Raw genomic sequence first — 12401 nt, 5'->3', positions numbered from 1 at the left:
GAGCTGTCGGAATGCCTTGAGACTATTGAGGAGAGGTCAAAAAGACATGAGCGCGAACTTAGAGAGCAAAAAGAGAAACAGGAGCGCGAACTTAAAGAGCAGAAAGAAAAAGAAGAGCGCGAACACGCTTTGGAAATGAAGCGTCTCGAGGTAGAGATGGAACGCGCTCGTAATGGAAGTCAGGCACACGGTGCAGGAGAACGCGTATTGTTCAAAATGACTGACCTGATGCGGCCGTTTAAGCTTGGAGAGGACATTGGTTTGTTCCTGGTTAACTTTGAGCGAACGTGCGAGAAGCAGGGGTTCTCTCGGGAAACGTGGCCACAGCGCTTGCTCACTTTGTTACCCGGCGAGGCGGCCGACGTAGTCACTCGCTTGGATAGAGAGGAGGCAGAGGATTTCGACACAGTGAAATCGAGTCTTCTAAAAAAGTACAGGCTGTCAGCGGAGGCGTTCCGTCGGAAGTTTCGGGAAAATGAGAAAAGCAAAAGTGAGTCATATACAGAGTTTGCGTACAGGCTTATGTCAAACATGCAGGAGTGGCTCAAAGAAGAGAAAGCGTTTGGTGACCACGAGAAAGTTCTGCAGTGTTTCGGGCTAGAACAGTTTTATAGTCGGTTACCTGAGAACGTGCGGTACTGGGTCTTGGATAGGCCAGACGTTAGTACGGTGGCTAGAGCCGCTGAGCTAGCCGAGGAGTTTGTGACGCGTCGGGCTCGCGGAGCTAAGGACGGTCAAAAGGGTGAATTTGGCTCGAAGTTTGAGAGGCCGAAGTTCACACCCATGAGAGCAAAGGGGAACACGCGTAGTGAGGATGCGAGTGAAAGCAGTCCGACCAAACGTAAAGAGACGGCGGCAGCCGAAGCCGAACGCAGAAAGCGGTTCGAGATGAGGCAAGCGCGCGTGTGTTATACGTGCCAGAAGCCGGGTCACTTTTCGGCGCAGTGTCCGGAAACAACACCAAAAGTTGTGTTTTTTTCATTATGCAGCACTGACGAGAACATGAAGCTTCTCGAGCCTTACATGCGAGACCTCCTCGTGAACGGGAAAGAGTGCCGAGTGCTTCGCGATTCCGCAGCTACGATGGATGTAGTTCACCCCTCTTATGTAGAACCCCATATGTTCACGGGCGAGTGCGCATGGATCAAGCAAGCCGTGGAAGCTCAAAGCGTGTGTCTGCCGGTAGCAAAAGTGCTTATTGAAGGACCTTTCGGAGCGCTTGAGACGGAGGCGGCAGTGTCATCTATGCTGCCCCCCCAGTACCCGTACCTATTTTCGAACAGGTCCGATCACCTCCTGCGCGAGAAGGGGCTTTTGTTTGGTGAGGCTAGCGTTCAGGCCTTAACCAGATCGAAGGTTCGGGAGCTCGCTTCAAAGGCGGTAGTTGCGGGGCCGACGTTATCAAACAATGAGAAAGGGTCAGAGGCGCAGCAAGCTGATATTCAGAGCACGCCCGAACGGAATAAACTTGAGTCTGTAACGTTGAAGGCGCCAGATACTGGAGAGGAAATGCCCGATAAGGGAAAGTTAGAAGAGCTATCTACAGATTTGCTCATCGCGCCTACGTCAGACGGACTTAATAGGTTGCTAAAAGTCAGCCGGTCGGCTTTGATAGCCGAGCAAAAGAAGGATGGTAGCCTAGAAAACATACGCTGCAATGTCAAGGAAGGTATCGACAGGAAAAATGCGCGTTTTGTGGAAAGAGGTGGAGTCCTGTACCGAAAGTATCTAGACCGCAGAGGAGTGGAGTTCGATCAGCTGATCGTTCCTCAATGCTATCGTCAGGATCTGTTGCGCTTGACGCATGGGGGTTCGTGGTCCGGACACCTTGGAGTTAAGAAAACTAAGGACCGTCTCTTGCAAGAGTACTATTGGCCAGGGTGTTTTCGGGACGCAGACCATTTCGTGAGGACATGTGACACCTGTCAGCGGGTGGGCAAACCAGGGGACAAATCGAGGGCGCCGTTGAGATTGGTACCTATCATTACGGAGCCTTTTAGACGGCTCGTTATTGATACAGTGGGACCTCTGCCGGTAACAGCCACGGGGTACAGACACATTTTGACTGTGATCTGCCCAACGACAAAGTTCCCTGAAGCAGTGCCGCTTAAAGAACTCAGCTCAGTTGAGATAGTCAATGCACTACTGTCCATATTTGCGCGAGTTGGTTTTCCTGCGGAAATACAATCAGATCAGGGCACAGTGTTTACTAGCGCTTTGACGACAACTTTTCTCGAAAGGTGTGGGGTAAAGCTGCTACACAGCTCAGTGTACCACCCACAGTCGAATTCCGTTGAGAAGCTCCACTCCGTCATGAAGCGCGTGTTGAGAGCATTGTGTTTTGAACATCGAACTGACTGGGAGCTGTGTCTGCCTGGGGTGATGTTTGCATTAAGGACCGCGCCGCATGCGGCTACGGGGTTTTCGCCAGCTGAGCTGGTGTACGGTCGCTCGCTTCGGTCTCCGCTTCGCATGCTTCGAGAATCGTGGGAAGGCAGGGGCGACGACCCAGTCGTGGTGGAGTACGTGCTTAAGCTCCTCGAACGCTTAAGAAGGGCACAGGAGTTGTCAGGTGAAGCAATGGCAAAGGCCCAGCAGAGGGCCAAGGTCTATTATGATCGGACCGCCAGGGCCCGTCGTTTTGAGGTGGGTGATGAGGTCATGATATTGCGCACATCGCTAAACAACAAACTAGACGTGCAGTGGGAGGGCCCAGCACGAATTGTTCAGAAACTTTCGGACGTTAACTACGTGGTAAGTCTGCCAGGAAAGCGGAAAGCACAGCAAGTTTACCACTGTAATCTGCTCAAACCTTATAGACAAAGGGAAGCAGTGGTGTGCATGACGGTAAACGTTCCTGAAGAGCTTCCGGTCGAGCTTCCGGGACTAGGCTCAGTGACGAACAGGGAAGACACCGGTCAAGTCATTAGTGACCTTATCAGTGAAGCACCGCTGTCGCCTGAGCAGAAAACCGAACTACACCAGCTATTACAAGAGTTTCAAGGTCTGTTCTCTGAGAGGCCTGGTAGGACTTCTGTACTTACTCATGATATAGAACTTACCTCCCCAGAGCCAGTACGATCCAAGGCGTACCGGGTGTCACCCCGCCAGAACGATATTATGGAGGCTGAGGTAAAGAAAATGCTACAGCTCGGTGTTATTGAGGCAGGTGAGAGTGATTATACCTCCCCTTTGATTTTAGTTGAGGTACCGGGCAAGGAACCTCGTCCTTGCGTCGACTACCGCAGGCTTAATTCCATCGCTAAGGATCAAATTTATCCGATCCCTAACATCGAGGAGCGCCTTGAGAAAGTTAGTAGCGCTCAGTTTATTTCCACCCTAGATCTTGTCAGGGGTTATTGGCAGGTTCCACTTACAGAAGAGGCTAGTAGGTATGCGGCGTTCATTTCACCAATGGGAACATTCCGTCCTAAAGTATTGAGTTTTGGTTTGAAGAACGCGCCATACTGTTTTTCAAGCCTCATGGATAAAGTGTTGCGGGGACAGCAAGAATTCGCTTTACCGTATCTAGACGACGTAGCGATATTCTCCGCATCCTGGTCTGAGCATATGGCACACTTGCGGGCAGTGCTAACCCGTCTGCGCGAAGCGGGCTTGACGGTCAAGGCTCCTAAGTGCCAGTTAGCACAGGCCGAGGTTGTCTACCTCGGTCACGTGTTTGGTCAGGGTCGTCGCCGCCCCTCTGAAATAAAGGTGGCCGCTGTGCGAGACTTCCCGCAACCGCGCACGAAGACCGATATTCGGTCGTTCTTAGGTGTCGCCGGCTATTATCAGAGGTACATCCCCAGGTACTCTGATATCGCGGCTCCCCTGACGGATGCTCTAAGAAAGACAGAACCTTAAACAGTCGTCTGGGACGAGACAAAGGAAAGAGCTTTTAGCGCCCTAAAGAGTGCCCTAACAAGCCAGCCTGTGCTACGATCGCCAGACTATACAAAAGGGTTCGTTGTTCAATGCGATGCTAGTGAGCGAGGCATGGGCGTTGTACTGTGCCAACGGGAAAATGGAGAAGTAGAACACCCCGTCCTGTATGCTAGTCGTAAGCTGACCAGTCGTGAGCAGGCGTATAGCGCCACCGAGAACGAGTGTGCATGTCTCGTGTGGGCCGTTCAGAAATTGTCATGCTATCTAGCCGGCTCGAGGTTTATCATTGAGACGGATCACTGCCCTCTCCAATGGCTGCAGACCATCTCTCCCAAAAATGGCCGCCTCCTGCGCTGGAGCCTCGCTTTGCAACAATATTCCTTTGAGGTGCGTTACAAAAAGGGGAGTCTCAACGGTAACGCCGATGGCTTAAGTCGAAGCCCCTAAAGTAGGAATCAGCCTCAAAATTGTTTGTTACTGATGTTTTTCTTCCTGAGGCAGGATTTTTTTTAACATATTGCTTTTGTTTAGTGTTTCAAAGTGATGATATGCTTTCTAGTGCAATTTTCCAATTTGTGGACGCGTTCTGAGTGATGCTAGACTACTGTAAGGAACTAGGCAGTGGTATAAAAGGGGAAAGAGCCTGGCAGGGCTTAGTGAGGGTTGTGCCGTGCTTGCTGACTGAGCGGTTGAGTTTCAGCGTAGTTCTAACGCTTGCCGGGAACGAGAACGAAAATGTGAACTCTCCCGAAGTCACTTTGCAGTGTCCCGTGCGAACCTGAACGAGAGAACGAGGCCTTCTCTGTGCGCTGCGCTCAAGAAACGTCGAGGGACGCCCGACTTCGGTTATGAGCATCATCGAGCGACATCCCTCCGGACAGCGGATGCAGTCCCCTGTCCATCGGGATCTCCTTCCCCCGGCGGGGCGGTCTGTTACGTTTCGCCTACGACGCGCGGTTTAGCCGGCGCGACTGCAACAAAGCGGCAGACATTTTGGCCCGTTCGGCGTCGCCGCTACGCTCCCCGCCAAGCGCGTCCAGGCATGTTCCGATGCCACGTGTCTTCATGTGCGTGTGTGAGTGTATGTGCCATTGTGCCCGACCGGAGGCGCTACGAGAGTAGAAGTCACCTTCTCCTCCCAGCCATTGTGCCCGACCGAAGGTGCTACGAGAGTAGAAGTCTCCTTCTTCTCCCAGCCATTGTGCCCGACCGAAGGCGCTACGAGAGCAGAAGTCTCCTTCTCCTCCCAGCCATTGTGCCCGACCGAAGGCGCTACGAGAGTAGGAGTTACCTTCTCCTCCCAGTCTTTGTGCCCGACCGGCGGCGCTACGACAGTATGCGTCACCTTATCTCATTGTACAATCACGTGCTCGTCTATTGAGGGGTTCCTTCTTGCCCTCAACTGCGAGAGTATAAAAGCAGCTGCCCCCGGACGCCAAAAGGAGGGCTCCGATTTCTTCTGTTGAGTAAAGTGCTCTCCCGTCTCTCTACTTCGGTCAACCTGACCGCCAACTCATTGCGATGTTAAAATAAACAAGTTGTCTTGTTGTTACCAGTCGACTCATGCTTTGCCAGGACCTTCGGATGCTTCCAGTTGTACCCCAGGCCGCCAGGCCAACGCTACCCTTGGGGCTTGCGACCCAGGTGCAACAACGGGCGTCAGCGCCGAGTTCCCAACCGTTGCCATCGGTGGGATTCAAACAGCGCCCACCTATATACCGGTACTCTGATAAACAGCTTTCGCGTAGAGAATTTATTGAGGCGATAAGTGTTAATGCCATCAAAACTGAGTGAATAAAGCACTTAAAAACGCATTAAGACTGTGTTTCGAGGTCTCATAATTGGGAACACATTGCCATAACGACGTGCTAATAGGTATCGAATTGTAAACTAGACCGTGAAGGCTTTCGCCAGATGCGATAGCTTCCATCGTTATTTATAACAGCAGTTAAATCTCATTCTCCTTTCCTTTTTTTTTGCCGCTCATGATTGGACAACTTAAAGCCACACCCATGCTATTGACAGGATAGACCACTGGGCAAGATGGATGCAAATAAAAGGACAAAATCAAATGCAAACAGTACAAGCAGCGAAAAAATTAAGTCGTGAACACAATGTGGCAAATAAGAAGGCGTGGTTTGGCTTCACTTGCAGTGTTTGCAGTTGTTCCTGCCGCAATGACTGGAACAAGGACGTCACCGTGATCACAACGCTGCGCCAGGCTTTGCTCTTGTTACAGACATTGGGATCTATAGTTTGAGGGTTTTCGTCGACTTTGCGAGTGGTAAGTGCGCACAGTTTGATATAGACTGGAGGAAAACTTCACGATATTATAGAACATTTTTTAGGAAGTTCACATCTCGGTGCGCCGCGATGTGGGCTCCCTAAACATTTTTGATAATATCGTTAATTTTTCCTCCTGTCTATCAATCTGTCCGCATTACCACTCGCTAAGAAAACTTCTAGCAGACGTTAGTACGAACTTAATCTAAAACCTTTCAACCCACGCATTAGTGCATTTAAGTACAGCTTTTACTCCGGAATAATTGACCTTCGGAATTTATTATCTAGTAGCGTGCGTTCCCTGTCCCGTAACGATTTTATTTCTGCAGTTCAGTTACTCAGTCATTTCTGTTACCTAGCGTCTTTTTTAACATTGGTGTTTTTGTTCGTTCTTTGTGAATCTTCTATTGCACCCATTCTTGCTATAGGCCTTGTATGGCTGCTGTATGTAACATATATATATATATATATATACAGATTAAGTAACATCGATAATGGTTTGGCCGTGTCGCAAAGAACTTAGACATCATATGGTATAATGCGAAGAAACGAGTTAGGTTATCCTTTCTTTTGCTTTTTTTTTTGCCTCAACAGTCTTAGCTGCAGCCTTCATAGTATGGTAACCCTTGGTACAGCCAAGGAGTAGAATCAGAAGAAATCCTAATGTTACGCCCGTTTGCTTGGTTAAAAGGAAATCTGTGTTAGTAAACGCGATGCTGGAACTGTGATTTAAGCTTTTCACCATGCATATGGATCGTCGTAGACAGCTCTTGGTTATCGTTCCGAAACTGCACTTAGGAGACCCAACAGCGTATCTCCTCCTTTTTGTGAATACGAGGCAGTGGGGCAGAGCTCTTTTCAACGCTTTATTTACTTTATATTTTTGTAGAGGCAGTTCGGTGGGCGCTCGATTAAACGCTGATCGTGCACTGTGCAGATTTACGCACGAATGTTTCATCGAACCATGTCAATGAACAAAACGTGGTTAAAACGTTTGGCATAGTGCTGTACTTTCTTTGTATCTTCTTATTTTCAGTTGTGTGGAAGACACTGAGTCTTTGGGGGCTCCGTTAAAACCTTTCTGAGTGATATTCATGGACGGTAGCTATATCGATCGAACCATCTGGATGAGCATCGCATCGCGAGAAGGCATTCCTGGAACATCCACCTTTTCCTGTTTTATGTACGTTTTCTTGAATGCGTTTTATTACGTGGATTGGCGACGGTGTGTTTCTCAACAAGACGCATTTACTTCTTTTACAGCGAAGGTGTTTACCTCTAGCCCCCGTATGCATCCTTCGCATGCGTTCCCAGGTGTTGGGGGGTTACACTGGCCGGCAGGAAGTATAGGAGACAGGAATGTGCTCGCCGATGCCGGAGATAGTTTGATACCTGGCCGGCCTGCGAAGGAAGGGAATCAGGCGTCAGGCAGTATGTCAACTTCCAAAAATAAGTTTAATACCTTGGGTCCGAATAGAACCACATAAATTTGGCGGTGTAAGGGCAACACTGTACGTATATACCTGTTTATTAGAAAGTGCATTTAGTGTAGCAAGTTCGCCTTCATGCGCTTTATTTGTTTTAAATCCTGTTTGACGAATAACGAAAGGGGGAAAGAGTATGGTGATGGTGCCTGTGCACGTGGCCTGCGCTTCTGTTACTATGACGTCACGCGCATCGGAGGTGCCGACCCGGCTGTGGCAGCGGTTGCGGCAGAAGCACGGGAGCAGGTGCAGTGACTGCGGCGACGGTTGTGTCTGCGTAGCGTGGTGCCCTATGAAAAAAAAAAGTATTGTATGCAGCCCATGTTAGCCCTGCTATGGGCTGCATACAGCCCTGCTATGCAGCCTAAAACAGCTTTGCTGGCAATCCGCGCCCGTATGAATGTTGCGGTCCCACGAATATTTTTTTTATTCATTTACTTCGTCTAGCATAAAGCTCCTACAAGGAGAAATCCTCTCGTAATTGAAATTCGTGTTTACGAGTAAAAAGGCGTAATCGCGAACTTCAGGAAGTTCACGCTGGCGAATTAGAATTGGAAAGCCTGAAACAAGTTAACTGGAAACCGTTTCTATTAAAATAAGCTGTAGTTAAACACACTTCTCTCACACGTACTGACCTGCAGACGCACGCGCCCGCTACTATGAGCATGTGCACCTAAATGAAATTTCTGGTCTTCGAAATTTAGTCCACCTTGTTTTCAAGCCGCGTTCAGCGACACCATTGCATGCCTCGAAAGCACCAGTGCTTCTCACTTCCATGTTGAAATTGAAGGTGATCTTTTAAGACGCGTTGGGCAAGGTGGTTCATTAAACAGAAAAAGTTCAGAGGGCAGCAGATTGAAATGACATATATAATGCGTATTCAAGAGAATATTCAGTAGTAGAGTGAACACTAAACAATTCGCGGCTCCGGAAAATGCCGAACAGAACTTGCTTCCCTTCAGTCATATCAAAGTCATCTATACAGAAGGTAAGATCAAACCTCTTACACATTGGAAATCGACATAAGGCTGATCATCATTAAACCACTCTCCCATTGGAAATCGACATAAGCCTGATTAGAAATGAAATAAAGAAATGTTGTGCTTGTTCACATCGAACGAGGACGATTACTGGCGTAGGTATACTGTATACATGTTAGATATATTTAACCCAGTTTTCCATAGAGCATAAAATGGATGTTTTCAGAAGTGCATTTGAGTCATGTAAAGTGGACCACTGGTTCGAGACAACCTTATTTGAGCGCACAATGGCAGATAAGCCTGGTCCCGCTACTAGTGTTTCCCTCTGTGCGAGTGACTTTCACTGCTGCTTTTTATCAGTGATACTAATCGCCACTATACGGGTGCTTCAGCAGTCGCCAAGATTCAAAGCGATGATGTTCTTTATCTCCTTGCGGGATCAATCACTCGCTACAGCGGTTGACATCGTTGTACACAGGGCAGGCTTGACTAGTTGTGGCCTGCCATTGAGACACCGCTTGCTTCTCTACACAAGAGCCAAGTGGCGAGTACATACTTTGCAAATCTTAAATTTGTTATATTAACCTGTTTGACGAGCACTGGCGGTGGTGGAAAGTAATTGATTGCAGCGGAATTGCGTGAGAAAAATTTTCTTTTTCGCACCGAGAGATCTGGTCTTTGTTTCTTTCTTCATTAAATTTCTTTACGAATGACAATCTGAGAAAGGAGAGCCACAGAAATAGATGGCGATGCTCTTTAATGAATTCTGTAGAGGGCTGCCTGGCGGCGCAGTTAGCATGCTACTTCACGTGGTGACGGATGGACGGATGGAAAAAACTTTACTGAGGTCCATTAGGTCGCGCTAGTTTTCTAGCCCGATGCGGGCCGCTCCCACGTTGGGACCAAAAAGACTAGTCTTTCGGCTGCTTCGCGGGCCCGTTAACTGCCCATAGCTGTTCTTCGAACGTGAGACTGCGTAGAGCTGCGTCCCACCGCTCTGCATTGTTGTCTTTGTCACTGCATAACATGGAGCAACGTCAGAGCATATGACTAAAATCTATGGTGTCTTTCCAGTTATCGCATGTTGTAGGAGCAGAGAATTCCGGATAGATCTTGTTGATTAAGGGCGGGTTCGGATAGGCTCTTGTTTGAAAGAGCCTTAGCTTAATGGCCTGAGCTCTATTTAGTTTACCGTGCGGAGATGGTGATGAGGAGAAAAAATATGATACACGCACGCCAAGCTTCAGACAGTATGCACAATTCATATAACAACGCGCAATATACAAGGTACCTAATAATTTCATTAGACCAGCGTCTACAAGAAATCCAAGAAATTAAAACAAAAAGCCTTCGTTGCGCAAAACGCACATGCAGCGCTAGGAGACGGGTACGTGTAGCTACAGTACGTGTCGTGAATAAAGACCTGGTCTAATTTTATGCATATTCAAAGCACAGATCAGGGTGGTTCATATATATTATATATATATATATATATATATATATATATATATATATATATATATATATATATATATATACAAATCCCGCGTGTTGCGCACGCGTCCTAGTGGCGTTTGATGCGCCTAATTTTAAACAGGAACTTCGTGATCACTTTCTTTTCCTCGACTGCTCCAGAGGTTTATCCTCAGAGACAAAAGATAACATTTGCTGATAACTTTCAACATGCACACGGCGGCCGCATTTCGATGGGGGCGAAATGCGCAAACACCCGTGTACTTAGATTCAGGCCCAAATTAAAGAACCACAGGTGGTCCAAGGTATTCCTGAGTCCATCATTATGGCGTGCCTCATAATGAGATCGTGTTTTCAGCAAGTAAAACCCCCGAATTTTTTTTAAACTTTCAATTAAGTTCATTGACATCATAGTATTTCAGTGATCAATCAGTTCAACCGTGAAATCAAGGTATCCTACAGCGAAACGATGCGACATTCGCTTGTATGAAATTTTGTCAGAGCTGCTTCAGTATAGAATTATTCATGACAGGGAATCCTGACTTGTGCATACAAGCACGCGGCTCTGGGCCATCCACAGAAATTTCCAGCGTGCCTCCTCCTTTTATGGAATCATAGCTACCAGCAAGGACTTTGTTATTTCTCTCTTTCTATTCGTGTGTATCAAACGGATCTTTAATGCGCAGGGACGTTCGCTCTCTTCATTCTAGATTTTAATGACAGATCGCTGTATTTGTTTTGCGTTTGAGAGTGCACAAATATGTTTGAGACGCCAAGTTTCAGAGCGTGCACTCAGTTGCATGTGTCAGTGTCATCACCGCGAGTGTTCTCGTCCACGTTCCCATGTATCTTTTGTCCTACAGTCTGCTATCAGCCGAAGCCTTCTTTTTATCTCGAGCTTGTTGAGGGTAATAGTGCCTATTCTATAATTATTCGAACCTGTCGGGCAGCTTTGTATTATCAGCTATTAAATTCGTGTGTGTGTGTGTGTGTGAAATCCAAGGTGGGCCGCTCCCACGTTGGTACTGTCAGGCCAAGCCTTTCAGCGACATCATGGGCCCTCTGAACGGCCCTTAGTTGGTCCTGAAACAATGGGCTTTGTATCCTTTTCTCCCACTGTGTCCATTCTTCAACGAGGTTGGGGAGAGTCGCGGGACACCCCGCCAGCATATGTCTGATTCCAATGATGCCATTACAATCGTTGCAGTCCATTTTAATCTCCCTGTCTGGATATATTTTATTAATGGTGTACGCTGTGGGATATGTGCTTGTTTGCAATAAGCGCAGCGAGACTGCCTGAGCCCTGTTCAGTTTTGAACGTGGCAATAGTAGTAGTGTTTGGTAATGTCATTGTATGTTACTAAATTATCTCTAGATTCCCTGGCTTGGTGGTGAACGGCTCGGTTGTGACTGTCACGGTTAGCAAGTCCTCGTGCCAAGTCATGAGCAACCTTATTGAGGTTTACCCGAGTCTCGTCCACTTTCCCCATATGCGCAGGAAACCATCGGATCTCTGTTCTCATAATCCCAATGTTTTCAAAAAGTTTAGCTGCAACTGCAGCTACGTAGCCTTTATCAAAACACTTTATAGCGGATTTCTAATCACTGTAAATGCAGGCCCACTTATTACTCCTGATGGCTAGAGCAATTGCCACTTGTTCCGCCACCATTGGGTCCTTGGTAAAAATTGTGATAGCATCTTGCACCTTCCCCTGATAATTTGAGACAATGGCCGTATATGCTTCTTTACCTTTCACCCAGGCAGCATCAACTATAGCTGCCGGTTGTTTCTGCTGCTCTATTTCCTGCAAGAGTGATTTAGCTCCTGCCTTTCTCCTTTCGACATTATATTCTGGATGCATGTTTCTGGGGAGAGGGTTGGTTCTGATCTTGTTTCTGACGTCAGTCGTTAATTCTACTTCAGCCTCTATTGGGCTCCTTGATGTATTCAGTTCTGCACCTATTGCCTGTAATATGTTCCTGCCAGCTCATGATTTTGTCAATCTTTCGTGTTGCGCTAGCTGTTGGGCCTACGCGATTTCTTCCATTGTGTAGTGCACCGCTAGGCTCATGAGTTTGTCGGTTGCAGCGTTACTGAGTATCCCTAGGGCTACTTTAACGAGCTCCCTGAGCATAACATTAAGTTTGTTAATTTCTGTCTGCTTCCATTTGAATAATCCAGCCGCATATAAGTGAAGTGACAGAGAGCAAAGGCGTGTATTAGCCTCAAAGCGCTGTCTTCTCCTAAGCCTCTGTGTCTATTGGTAATTCTCCTTAGCAACCTAATGACTTCATC

At 47.7% G+C, this 12401-nt stretch overlaps 2 protein-coding genes across 6 annotated transcripts in view; one reads left to right on the top strand and one right to left on the bottom strand.

The window, feature by feature from the left end:
* LOC142572354 (calcitonin gene-related peptide type 1 receptor-like) overlaps positions 1-12401 on the top strand; it is a 260219-nt gene that overhangs the window by 11140 nt on the left and 236678 nt on the right. The gene's annotated exons all lie outside the window — the stretch shown is intronic.
* The window catches only part of LOC142572355 (uncharacterized), a 96108-nt gene that overhangs the window by 9980 nt on the left and 73727 nt on the right, over positions 1-12401 (bottom strand). For 2 of the 4 annotated variants that reach the window (XM_075681414.1, XM_075681415.1), the window contains one exon: positions 7445-7569. The exons of the other annotated variants lie outside the window; for them this stretch is intronic. In XM_075681414.1, coding sequence (XP_075537529.1) covers positions 7447-7569 — 123 coding nt within the window. In that variant the 3' untranslated portion in view covers positions 7445-7446. The remainder of the gene's footprint in view (positions 1-7444; positions 7570-12401) is intronic. 4 annotated transcript variants of the gene reach the window in all.

This window comes from Dermacentor variabilis, chromosome 2 (genome assembly GCF_050947875.1).
Source record: "Dermacentor variabilis isolate Ectoservices chromosome 2, ASM5094787v1, whole genome shotgun sequence".
Classification (NCBI taxonomy): domain Eukaryota; kingdom Metazoa; phylum Arthropoda; class Arachnida; order Ixodida; family Ixodidae; genus Dermacentor; species Dermacentor variabilis.
Note: the sequence above shows the minus strand (reverse complement) of the source record. Positions and strands in the feature narration are given on the sequence as shown.